A 12,045-nucleotide genomic window follows, 5' to 3' on the forward strand; every position below is an offset into this window, starting at 1 on the left:
TAAGATAAATGAATGCTTTATTAAACAAATGATGTTATTATGAATACGCATGAACACTGCACACAGCAGTTCATGTTGTAACACTGTGAATATTGTACACATGTAAAGAAATACTTTCCGACATAACCATCAACTGAGTCATTGGCTTATGACACCAAGCTTTCGTATTGCTCGTTTATAAATATCGAGAAAAGTCCAATGAATTTACATTGTATTGTACACCAACCACATTATACCGTGTTAAGCACGTATGAATGGGTTAACTTAGGAGCTTTGCTTCTTGTATTTCCTGCGCAATTGTACCAGTTCATTTTGCTGTTCCCTGAGCAAATGCTCCACATTGTCGGTATCTGCTACACCAGAAACTTCAACAGCTTGCTTTGGTAAGTCCGAAGTTTGTGGCTTCAGTTCAACCACTGAAACTACCTTTCCCGGTGACAACCTTACCACCGGACTGGATGCCAACACAAACAGGTCTTCACTCTTCACAGAAGCCAGGTTTACAGAGCCGTTGAAAAAAAGGCTGTCGTTCAGGTGATACATGCTCACAACACATGGTCTGTCGATGCAGTTTGATGATCTCATGGCCATGTTTACACCATTTTTTTTCTTACTTGCTTTGCACTTGTTACTTGAAGATGGCGTTTCAACAGTTTGTGGCCTCCTGCGTAGCCTTCGCTTGCGCGTTCTGTATTCTCGCATGACCGTAGATCTTTTCTGGGGCGAGCGTTTTGGTGCTGTTGGTTTCGGGTTCTCTTTACGCTTTACAACTGGTGGAACATAGTCGCTAGCATCTGAGCTGCTTGTGCTGGATGAATCAGATGAACTGTTGTCGTCCAGCCTTTTCTTATTCCATGACTGAACATCTAATCTATTGCTGGACACCTCAAGCAGGCATTCTGGCTCAAACATCTTCTCCTTATCATTTTTAGCAGAGGACTCAGGCTTTGATGCTGTTGGAGGTGTTGGTTTCGAAACTGCAACACGTGCTGGCAACAAAGACTTTGCGCTCTGGAGCCCGAGAGCAACTGGAACCTTGACAATCACAACATTTGGAGGTGCAACAGGTCTACTGCCACCAGGAGGACACACTGTTGGCGTTGATGGGGAAGCTATGACCTCTGGCTGCTTGGCGAGTAGATTCGCCATGGTACTGCTGCTTATCACATCTGGGACAAGAACCTTCGCCACTTGTGCAGGAACTGCTGAAGTCGCACCAGCAGATGGTTTAGTGAGCCCGGCCGGCTTTGAGTAAGAGGATTTCAGCACACTCTTGCTGGGCAAACTTGCAGTTGTAGTCTTACTCGAACCTGGTAGGGAAGGCACAACCGGAACAATCTGTTGCTGTGGGTTTACAAGCTTCTCAACAACTTGCCCACTTTCATTTATGTACCGAATCACACGAGGCAAGAATCCGATTGGCTTTTCAGGACCTGCAGTACTGCCGATAACGCGAATGGGTTTTAGTGACTTTAGGGCGAGACAATCCACCAGCTGTCCGCTCTCTGTGCGGCATTTGACCCGAACAGCCTTGAAGCCGGCTCGCACATCTGTCCCATCCATGGGAACCGTCGACTCTTCCACGACATTTTCAGCTTTGGCAGTCACTGGTTCACAGACCCCCTGCTTCCTGGTCTGCGCTGCAGAAGTCACAAGTGGTTCTGCACCAACATCGCTTGCAGATGCCGGTGCCTTGCAACTTCTGAGAATGGCCGGCCTGACCACTTTGGGAGCCACAATGGGTGGTGGCTGCACCTCCTCACTGTCTATGTCTCGAAAGTGAAACGTCTTCACATCTTTACCATCCCAGTGTAGCTTAATGACTTCATCTTTCGAAAAGTTGTTTGATATGTTGTTCCTAATGAGGAATGCCTCAAGTCCATTCTTCACTTCATCAGAACTGATCACTGGCACCTCATCGGAAGTGATGACAATACGACGCAGAGGTTTATGAGAAGTACTGCTCTCTCGCGACACTGTGTCATCTTTTTTAGCGCTGGGCACCGAGTGGAGTGGAGATTTAGGTTTTGTTTTCGTGCAAGCTATACTGGGATTATGTGGAGATTTGTAAGCAGCTACTGCACCAGAACCACTGCAACCTTGTTCAAGGTCTCTTTGGTACACTTGTAGTGCCGGGGTGTCAGTTGAAACACCAGGCTCCCTTTTTATTCTGACTTCGGGGTCTGTTGTTATTGAACTGCCTTGAGACTTGCTGGCATCTGCCGAGTTCAGACCACTCGTACCTTGTCCAGATTTCTCTCTGCCTGGTTCAGTAGCTAGAGTGTCAGCTGTATCTGCAGGCTCTGTTTTTATAGTGACCTTGCTTTTTAGTGAAGTGCCTTGAGATGGCGTGGTGCTCACTGCACTTGTTCCACTTGAGCATGGTTTCGGGTTCTTCTTGCTTTTTTGTGGAACTCTACCCCTTACACGATGTAACAGAGACATAAGAAGCTCTTTTTCTCTGTCAGTAAACATGTCACAATCCTGAAGGGTATCTTCTTCAAGCAACCTGATGACCTCTCGTAACCTGTCCATCTTAGAACTTGGGCTGAGGGCTTGCCTTGCATTCCCTGCCACAGGCGCTGGTTTGAATACAATTTGTGATCCAATTACCGAATTTCCTTTCTTTGCTTGAAACGAACATAGCTCAATAACATCCATATCTGCCTTGTTTAGGTGAGGTGCCTCAATGTCCGAGTCAGTTTCTTCCTCATCTTCTTTTGAATCGGCGGAGCTACTGCCACTACTTTGCGCATAGCTTGAATCAGTGGATACACCTCTTTCACTCTCTGGTGGTGCTACTCGAGCAGGAAAGGCCAAGTTTTCTTGTCCAGCCAAGCTGATGACACTAGATATCTTAATGCCACAAAAATCTTCTTTTTGCTGTTCAAAATCATGCTCGGCATTGGTAATTGTTTCTGAAACCTTATGTGTCATTTCACCAACTCTGTCCTGTTTATTACTTGAGGACATTGGCGCATCTGGTGACTTGCTTGGGGTGGCACCTTCTTCGGGGTCATTCGAGGACCTTGTCACACCTCGTGGCTTGCTTTGCGCAGAGAGTGAAGCATGATTGCTATTCACTTTCGTGGGCACTGTCGTCTTGCGACCTGGTAACACGAGTATCCTCTTGCTTGCAGGGACGCCTCCAGCCGGTGCTATGTGAATGACTGCTGGAGGTCGCTTGCCCAGAATAGAATTCAAGGGTCTCGCTGTTGAACTGGCCGTTTGGATGTTCTGCTGATTCTCTGTTTTGGACAAAACAGATGAAGTTACAGATGTCCTGGAAGGAGCTGTCTTTGCTTGTGTAGACGCCGCAACAATGAGCTTCGGAGCACTGTCACTGACCCTCGCAAGATTACTCGTCGTTGTAGTAGCTGCGATTTGAACCAACTTGACTGTGCTTCCCGTTGTAGTGTTCGAGAGCTTGTTTGCATTAGAGGGCGAATGTTGCTTGGACACAATGCTACAGCTCAACTCCTTGGCGGTGAGATTCGAATGTTGAGCTGTTATCACCGTCTTGCCGTTCTGAATCATTTTGACAACAAGAACAGTGTCGGCGTTCTTGACGGCTTCATCGTTATTGGCTGGCTGTGGGGGCAGCCTTTTTGAGATGGCTTCCTTCTGACCAAACGGGCTTTCTGGCAATGGCTTGGGCTTGTCCAATTGATGAACCACCGGTGCTGTGGCCAAATCACTAGAAGCTGCATAGGGATTACGCCACAGCTTAACAGGCACCACCTGGGCAGAGCTCTTTGGCGGTAACGTTCCCGGTACATTCTCTCTATTGGGAGTTAAAGCAGTGCTTTTGTCTGGCACAGACCTAATAGGGGTCAGAACCGTTCCCTTCGGTAAGATAGGGCCCAATGTAGACAACAGTGAAGCACTTTCATCACTACCCTTTCCCAAGGGTGAATGTGTGCTCTGATGAGTCGCCGCATGTGTTATGGGTGTTGCATCCTTCGGCTCAGATGTAGCGGCTCTTCTTGACATTGTACCCCAATGTTCAAGAGGCACTTGGATCTCAGGTTCTGTTACGATGGTCAGGTCATGCCTGCAAAGATATTTTATACTTTCAGAGTCAAATGCAAAATGTTGCGAGCGGGCACACCAAACAGCATGCAGCATAAAAAAAAGCATATGGTGCTTAGGACTATAAACCGCAATGAAAGAAAAACCTACCAAGTGACATTAAACAAGGCTGAAAAATTGCATTCATGAAAGAATGTCTATGCTACGAAACCTATCTTAGCCTCTTAATTCCTCACTATAGCAAATTTTATGGCTCTTTTAACATACCTTCAGTGGTTAAGCTTTTGACCACACACACAAAAAAAAGCATGACTAGTGATAAAAGCATGACTAGTGATTTCCCCAAATAAATGCACTAGTAAATTCTTATAGATGCAGACCTTGTCTAAAAGTCGTTAGGCATTACTTTTATCACTATTTCATGACGAGATGGACAAGTGTCCAGGCACCAAGCAGAGCAAGTACATGAGCAAAAATCACACATAAAATGCAATCAAAGTGGGTGTTTCTTTCTTGAGAAATTAACAAATGCTGGAATGTACACCAAAATATATAAAATGCATAGTTACCTTGATAAAAACAAGAGGATTTACTAAACCCAGATATTCTTAACACCAGAAAATTAGTATGGCTTAACTCTTTCATGCACAGAACTCCAGGAAACAGAGTTTTATTGAAAAAAAGGCAATTTTTGTTAAAAGATATCAGGTGACCACCATGCAGTAAGGGTCTACTGAAGATTTGCTTGTTTATCAAGTTGGTACATACTTAGTAAACTAAAAAAAGCCACAAAATGTCGAAATTGCAAAAGCAGAGCTGTAAAAACAGAGACAGACAGCAAAGACTTGGCACTAACAACTGACGTTTGTTTCGGAAAAAAACCTTACTCCCAAGAGGTGATGTGTTTAGATTAGCTTGCTTGTTTTTTTTTTTTTTCTGGCTTGTTATCTAAGCATGTGTTGAACAAACTTGGAAGAAAAGTATTTTTCAAAATAAACGTCTGTTGTTAGTGCCCCATCTGTGCTGTCTGTATCTGTTTCTATTGCTGTGCTTCCCGATTTCGACCTTTTGTGGCTTTTGTAGCTTACTAAGGGTCTACTGGTCACTACAGCTCTTGATTTCTCAAGTCCTTAGCATACAACATGCTTTCCTGCACCATGAACATAGTAGAAACAGCGCATACTTATACATCTAGATAAATGTCTTGAGTCCATTGTCTAGTTTGCCTTGTGACTAATGGCAGTCAGAAGAAATCAAATGTAACAGGTCACATTTAACCCAAAATAAAGTAGCGCCATCTCTGTCAGATTGCCAAATGCTTTAAGATATGCGCCATTCAAGATTGGACATGTGGGGCCCACGCGTTTCAAGAGGAAAAGCTAGTTACCTGGGGTGACCACCGTACTGGAAATAGTTAAACAATAACCAGACAACAACAAAAAAAAAAGATGAAGAAAAAGACACACACTTACTAATAAGAATAAACACTTACCTTGCACTTATTAAAATTATATTTATAACATGCAGAAAATAAATATGTAGTGCAAGGTCATATTTGTAAGACATCAACTAACACTTTCAGGGAACCAACACAACATTTCGTGCACGACTGCATTCCAGAGGTAGGATGTTCCTAACTCTATGCTAGCAATAAGAATGCCTGTTTCTTACGTACTCCATACTTCAGGGAGGAGAAAATTTATTAGGCAAGCATCCCTGAAATTCGATGCCGTGTGCAGAAATTGGGCAACACACACTGTACTCTTACATGAAAAGGCATAAACGAAAAAGTGAGAAGCTTACACATGCTATGAATAGCTTAAACACACACTAAAGAGCGAAAAGATTTTCTGATGCGTTGGTAAAGTACCATTTCACAATCCTGAAAGCACCACTCTTACCGAGAAGAAAATGCGGGCGGAGATGCTGCCGTGGGATTCGCACACCACACCCCATAATGTAGTAAATTTTGAAGGCACCAACTGGGTATTGCGTAGCTTCTACTCATTGTAAGCTCATTGTAATCTGTCAGTGCCCTATAAACCTGGCATACGAAATTTCTGAAAATTTCATTGAGCCGATGTTGCAAAAATACAAAAAATACATTTTGAAATTCGTTACATCACGCACAGATGTTTAGCTGGGACATTTAAAAATGAAACTTCAACTTTGATGTTCTCTGCTAATAATAGAATGGAGTTTATCCACCTTACGTCATTTTCTCTCTTTATTGTTCCTTCAAGAAAGAGCGAAGCTGGTACATAAAGGGAGACTCGGGTGTTCTAAAAATTTTTTTTGTTTATTATCATATTCAAATGAAATTTTCAGCCAATGTATCTTTTAACATGCAATGAAGATATATGCAATCCATTTTTTTTATTTCAAGTAGTTTTAGAGATATTGAATAAATAATGAATAGTTGTATTGCCTATTTATTCTGGAATTTAATCATTGAATATCCTAAAGCACTTCGTATGGACATAATCTAGAAAATCAAGGATCACAAATATACTATCACTGTAATTTTAGCTGTACTTTTATAAAAGTTATTGCCATATGTAATGTAATGATTGGGAACATGAGAATTTTCATGAGATTTATCAGCACATAAAAAATTTTGCCTTGACTAAATATAAATTTTAGTAGTCTTATTGTGTATAGGAACTCGTAAGCTGTCAATTGCAACAAAAATAATTAAAATCTGATCACTAGATCACAAGATACTGTGGGCAACAGTATAGCACATAGGCAAAAAACTGGTTTTGAGAAAACGCAAAGAGAAGTTTGAAGACTTGATATAGGTTTAATTCTTGCCAAAAAAGCAACAGATGGGAGTCCTTTTTGCTCTAGAAGCCACCAGGCACATAATCACTATCACTCTCTTTCACACACCTCTTCTTTATGGCATTCTTGAAGTCTTCTGATCTGGTGCCTTGCCAGGAGGAGCCTGCTGCCTTGCCACTGCCTTGTTGTGTGCACACCACGAGTCTTCTCCCTTCGGGCACCGTGAATGTCGTGGCTTTGCATCAGTAGAAGTCACATGATAGTAAGTGGCAAGGACAGCATTCTCCATCTCATCTATGTTTCCCTGGTGTGCCTTGAGTGCCTAACCATAATAATTTGTAAGCTTCGTTACAAGCTCAGCAGTGAGCTTTTCTTTGCCATCGAGGCTTGGCCAACCTTTCCCTTTGCTCTTCTTGAGGAGGTGTCTTAGTGCAGCACCCATCTTTTTATGTATATGATTTACGCAATCCTCCTTTTCGATGGCCACGAAGCCATACACTTGCTCCTCCTGAAGGCTGTTGAAAGCGCGGCTATCGCCATCGCACAACATCGTTGTGTAGCGGAATCGATGCTTTTCGAGGGACTGGCGAAACATAATTTTGGCAGCCTCCACCTCCATCTGGCCAGGCTTGCACAAACAGTATTTTTGGCACTTACGACGAGCTCGCCACTCACTGTATCGAGGATCATCGTCCTTGGAGTCAACCTCGCCACCCAAACAGAAGTTCGAGAGAACTTTGAAGTCCAGCACATAGCCCGAAAACAGTTCTATTACAGTTCCTACACAAATGTGTGAGAAGTGGCCACAAATGAGCCAAGTCCCGCCGAAGGAAACTGATATATTGCCGGGGTTCTTGAAATTCAGTTCATAATAGATGGCCTTCACAGCTGTCGCGCACTCACTCATAATACCCGCGGATGCGTTCATCGCGGCAGGGTTCATATTGGTTTTCACGTAGTCTTGGTACGTTTTGTTGTGCATTCCACGATGAGACACATTCAGGGCCAAAAAAAAATGTCTTTTAGCACGGTCTGCTCATTGCCCGTGCTCATAACTGCACGAGCCACAAGCACATTTACTTCGAAAAAGGGTGCAGGTCGCATTCCCCCCTGCTCTCGCCGAGCTTCACCCGGTGCTGACATCTCCGCAGACAGCACAATTCACCACTATTCTAACTGCCACTTTGTACTGACTCGCCCTGTGAAGCGTTCAATGGGCCAGACCAGAATTCGCATTTCGCGCACGGAACCAGTACGTTCAGCAACGGTAGGCTAAGCAGTGTGAACTCGGTGCCGAACCCCGCCGCTTCCGGGGAATCTCCGATAAGCGACCGCTTTCGACGGGTAGTTGATAACGAAGACAGCTTCTGTCGTTGCTCTTCCGCGCGATGCTCAATGGCTGCTTTTTCAGCTTCTGAGCTTTTGTCACAAAATGCGTATCGACGCGCATTGTCCTTGTGTCGTCTGCCACAGGTATCGCTTGCGCGGCTGCAGCTTCGGTGGATATCATACACCCGCTGGCGCATGTCGCGGAGCTCGTCGCCGTCGATTCACTCGACGCTACTTCAAGTATCCGAGACAGACGCTTGCGTTTTTTGCCGTAGGCATGAGCTGTCGCGAATTTGCGTCGTCCACTAGCCATCGTCGCATCTGAATAATTTGTGACATGGAGTCGTGCATTGTCGGGCACAGTCGGGAGACGAAATTTTCGGTCGTCCAACCGGAGAGTAGGATTTGCCCCACGTGGTACAAACGCACCAATGCCATGCGAGTATTCCGTCTTTTTCGGTGGCGTGTCGCTCCACAGTCGCCAGACTTAGTTGTTTTCTCACTAAAACCGGAATGCAAAAGAATTTAGCTTTTGAATGATTTCAAAATGCCCGCGCTCCGGCTAACAGTTACTGCAGACGACTGCATTGAATTTGCCTGCTTTAGGGGGGCGTTTCCGAGCGAGAGTGATCATGAAAATTTCTTTAGAACATAATAACAAAATAAATACAAATAGGAACGCATTAATATTACAGCAATAGATTCTTTTGGATGTCCGAATTTCGAAAAAGAATACTTGAAAGATCAATTTTTTCGGCAATTTTTTTCTCTAACATACCCGTGTCTCCACTTGAATGGCCTGCCTTCCTGGCCGATTCTTGGTGCTAACAAAGCAGCCTATCACAGACCATGCAAGAATGCCAAAATTCCAGTGCCAGAACTAACGTAGCTGCAGCACCCTCGGTAGAGGCGCGGCTTTTTCTTCGCTCGTACTATGCTCGCGCGGCAAGCAAATTTGTCACGGTGGCTGTACAATGTGTCTACGTGAATAGGCGTAGCTGATAGGCAACGGCAAGAAGTATTTTTTTTTGCCGAGACCTAACATTTTACCTTAAGCTTTGAGAGCTTCTCTCTTAAAAGGTACATTAACACTCATGTAGAAAACATTACAGCTTGTTTGATATCGTAGACACTTTATTTCCCCTTGCCAGCCAGTAGAAAAAAAATCTGCATATGCTCTGTTAAGCATAAACAGCTTGAGATAGATGGCTTTGGCAAACAGGTCACGGACATTTGGAAATATAAACTGAGGGTGTAGATGTCGCACTGCTTGTCCCTGTGCTGTTTATTAGAACATGAAGGTCCCCATAGTGGTTTTAAGGACTTCACAACTGAACAAAGCATCGTGAATTACACTTCTGTGTATATGTGAGCGGGACTTTATGAAAAAATTTGTGAACAGGGGTGGCATGCTCGAGCCGATGTTACGAAAAGTGGACTTCACGGCTAGAACAGACCATTTCAAGGCTACAATTGAAGAATAAGTTCTAGCGTAGGTGAAAGCGGCTCAAGCACACAACTGTAGTATTGGGTTTCACCTGGCTGCTTCGGTGTGCTTACAGGCACCATCTGACACCCGACACAACCAGCGGATGGACTTGAAGATGCTCTGCGGTTGATATGCGCCGGATTGCATGAGCAAAGAGTGACACCAACGAGCTTGGTTCTTGGGCGATATGGGCTTTAGGGGTTTCAAGTATCCAGAAATTGTGTGATTTACTTGACTCGCATTGCGGTACAATGTATATAGAACATTGTGCAGTTATGTAGCGTTAGAGCTTTAAGTAAACCAGCTTTATTATACAACTCTACAGTGCATCACTATAGAACATCGTATCCGAAGTTTGAGTAGCGATAATTCACGTCGCCAAGTGATTGGTGGTCATTAACAACTCCAGCCATTACTGAAAGCGGAGCTCAAGGAGATCAGTGCACCCAACTTCAATCCCCTCAAGCCTTCAGCTTCAACGACGAGCAATGGAGTGCCTGGAAGTGAATGTAGCAGTGACTCCAAATCGCCAGTACTCTTTATCACCAACCAGACACTTATCGAATTAACTGACTGGTTTGCATCATGGGTGACAAAGACCACCTTACGGCACTTTGTGTGACACACCCTCAATGCGAAGAAATATGCTGAAGTCAACGAAGCCTTCGACAGTCACTTCGTCGCCAAAAAGAACATCATTTATAAAATAGCGCTCTTCAATTACCGCAACCAAGACATAGATGAACCAATAACTGACTTCCTTACAGCTCTGCACATTTTAGCCGAGCGATGCCACTATGGCGACTTAAAGGACGAGTCCATCCGTAACAGGATTGTCGTCGGCGTGCGTGACCAAACGTTATCAACAAAACTCCAGTTTGAACAGGAGCTCACAGTGGTGTTGACACCTGTACTTTTCGCCAAGAAGCTTGAAGAAATCCTCAAGCAGCCATCCCATATTCATGTTGCCTACATACCAGAAGCAACAGCTGCCATTGATCGTCTACATACAGCTAGTCAATCATAAATACAACCCGTTGACAGTAAGCGCAAACCAGTTGAGCAATCGCAGGCTCGGCGTTCGTACGGCTGGTGTGATAAACAAGAAATGCATTCTAGAAAAGAACATCCTGTGTCAAAACTGCACTGCAAGAAGTGTCGCAAAAAAGGAACATTTCACAATTGTATGCCGGTATTCACACGTGCTTCATGTCTAATCAAGCACGTATCCACTAAGTGAAAGCTTCCTGGGAGCAATCAGAAGTAGTAGAAAGACCTCGTGGAGAACGCAGTTGTGCGTCAACAAACAGGAAGTGCAGTTCTGATTTGACACAGGCGTGGATGTATTACCTCTGCCGGAGGATACATATCCCAACTTCACCTCATCAGTGCCACTGTGCGAAATGGGCTTCTAACGACGAGTTAGACATGCTAGGCATGATCTAAGCAACTGTGGTCAACAAGGAAGCAACCACCTCGGAGAGTTCCTACATTGCCCGAAACCTCAGCTAGCCACTTCTGGGCTTAGGCCTCTTAGAAAAGCTCAACATATAAAAAGGGGTTAAACAAAACTCTGAAATTTGACCGTAAAATTAAGTAGCATAGTTTTTAACATGAACAAGAGGGATAAGAAGGAGACGGCACTCGCCACACTTGCAACTAAATTTATTTCAGAAAAAAGCTTGATATATATGCACCAACGTTGACGCCCAGTGACACAGATGAGAAATAACAGGCACTGACAACTTATCCAATATTACCTTTTTGAGCACTGAACAACAAACTAATCGCAGCACATGTAGAAATGAGCTTAACAATACATGCGTTTTTACCCACGAACAATATGCGCAAACTCTGGCGATAAAACAAAGCATGTGTGGCCCATACACTTTAAAGAAATAAAACCTTAAAAGATACAGTTCGGGGTAAGGTGCAAGTCATTCAAGTACAACCCGCATGTGCTGAACACGAACAACAGGAACCAGTGTTACAAATGTAATCATAGGTACTTTTGATTGAAGTCCTTCTAGAAAGGTGGCTTCCTGATGACTCAATGAAACCGATGATCGGCTAACGCAGTAGTCTTTTCTTTTGTTAATGTGAAATGCGTCATCTATTTCCCTGGTTAGTTGGTTAGTTTTTTTTTTATTCCTTTAAAGTGCAAATCTGGTTAGTTGGTTAATGTTTTTTTATTTCTTTAAAGTGCATAGGTCACACATGCTTCATTTATCACTTGAGTGTGCGCATATTGTGTTTCATGGGTAAAAACGCATGTAGTGTTAAGCTCATTTCCACACATGCTGCGATTATTTTATCGTTAAGTGCTCAAAAAGTTAATATTCGATAAGCTTTCAGTGTTGGTTAATGTTTTTTTATTTCTTTAAAGTGCATAGGCCACACATGCTTCATTT

At 43.8% G+C, this 12,045-nt stretch overlaps 1 protein-coding gene across 2 annotated transcripts in view; it reads right to left on the minus strand.

The window, feature by feature from the left end:
* LOC119163966 (uncharacterized) overlaps window positions 1–12,045 on the minus strand; it is a 37,983-nt gene continuing 25,938 nt past the window's right edge. For both annotated transcript variants that reach the window (XM_037416055.2, XM_075870800.1), the window contains exon 3: window positions 1–4,054. In XM_037416055.2, coding sequence (XP_037271952.2) covers window positions 265–3,993 — 3,729 coding nt within the window. In that variant the 5' untranslated portion in view covers window positions 3,994–4,054 and the 3' untranslated portion in view covers window positions 1–264. The remainder of the gene's footprint in view (window positions 4,055–12,045) is intronic.

This window comes from Rhipicephalus microplus, chromosome 8 (genome assembly GCF_043290135.1).
Source record: "Rhipicephalus microplus isolate Deutch F79 chromosome 8, USDA_Rmic, whole genome shotgun sequence".
NCBI classification, from domain to species: domain Eukaryota; kingdom Metazoa; phylum Arthropoda; class Arachnida; order Ixodida; family Ixodidae; genus Rhipicephalus; species Rhipicephalus microplus.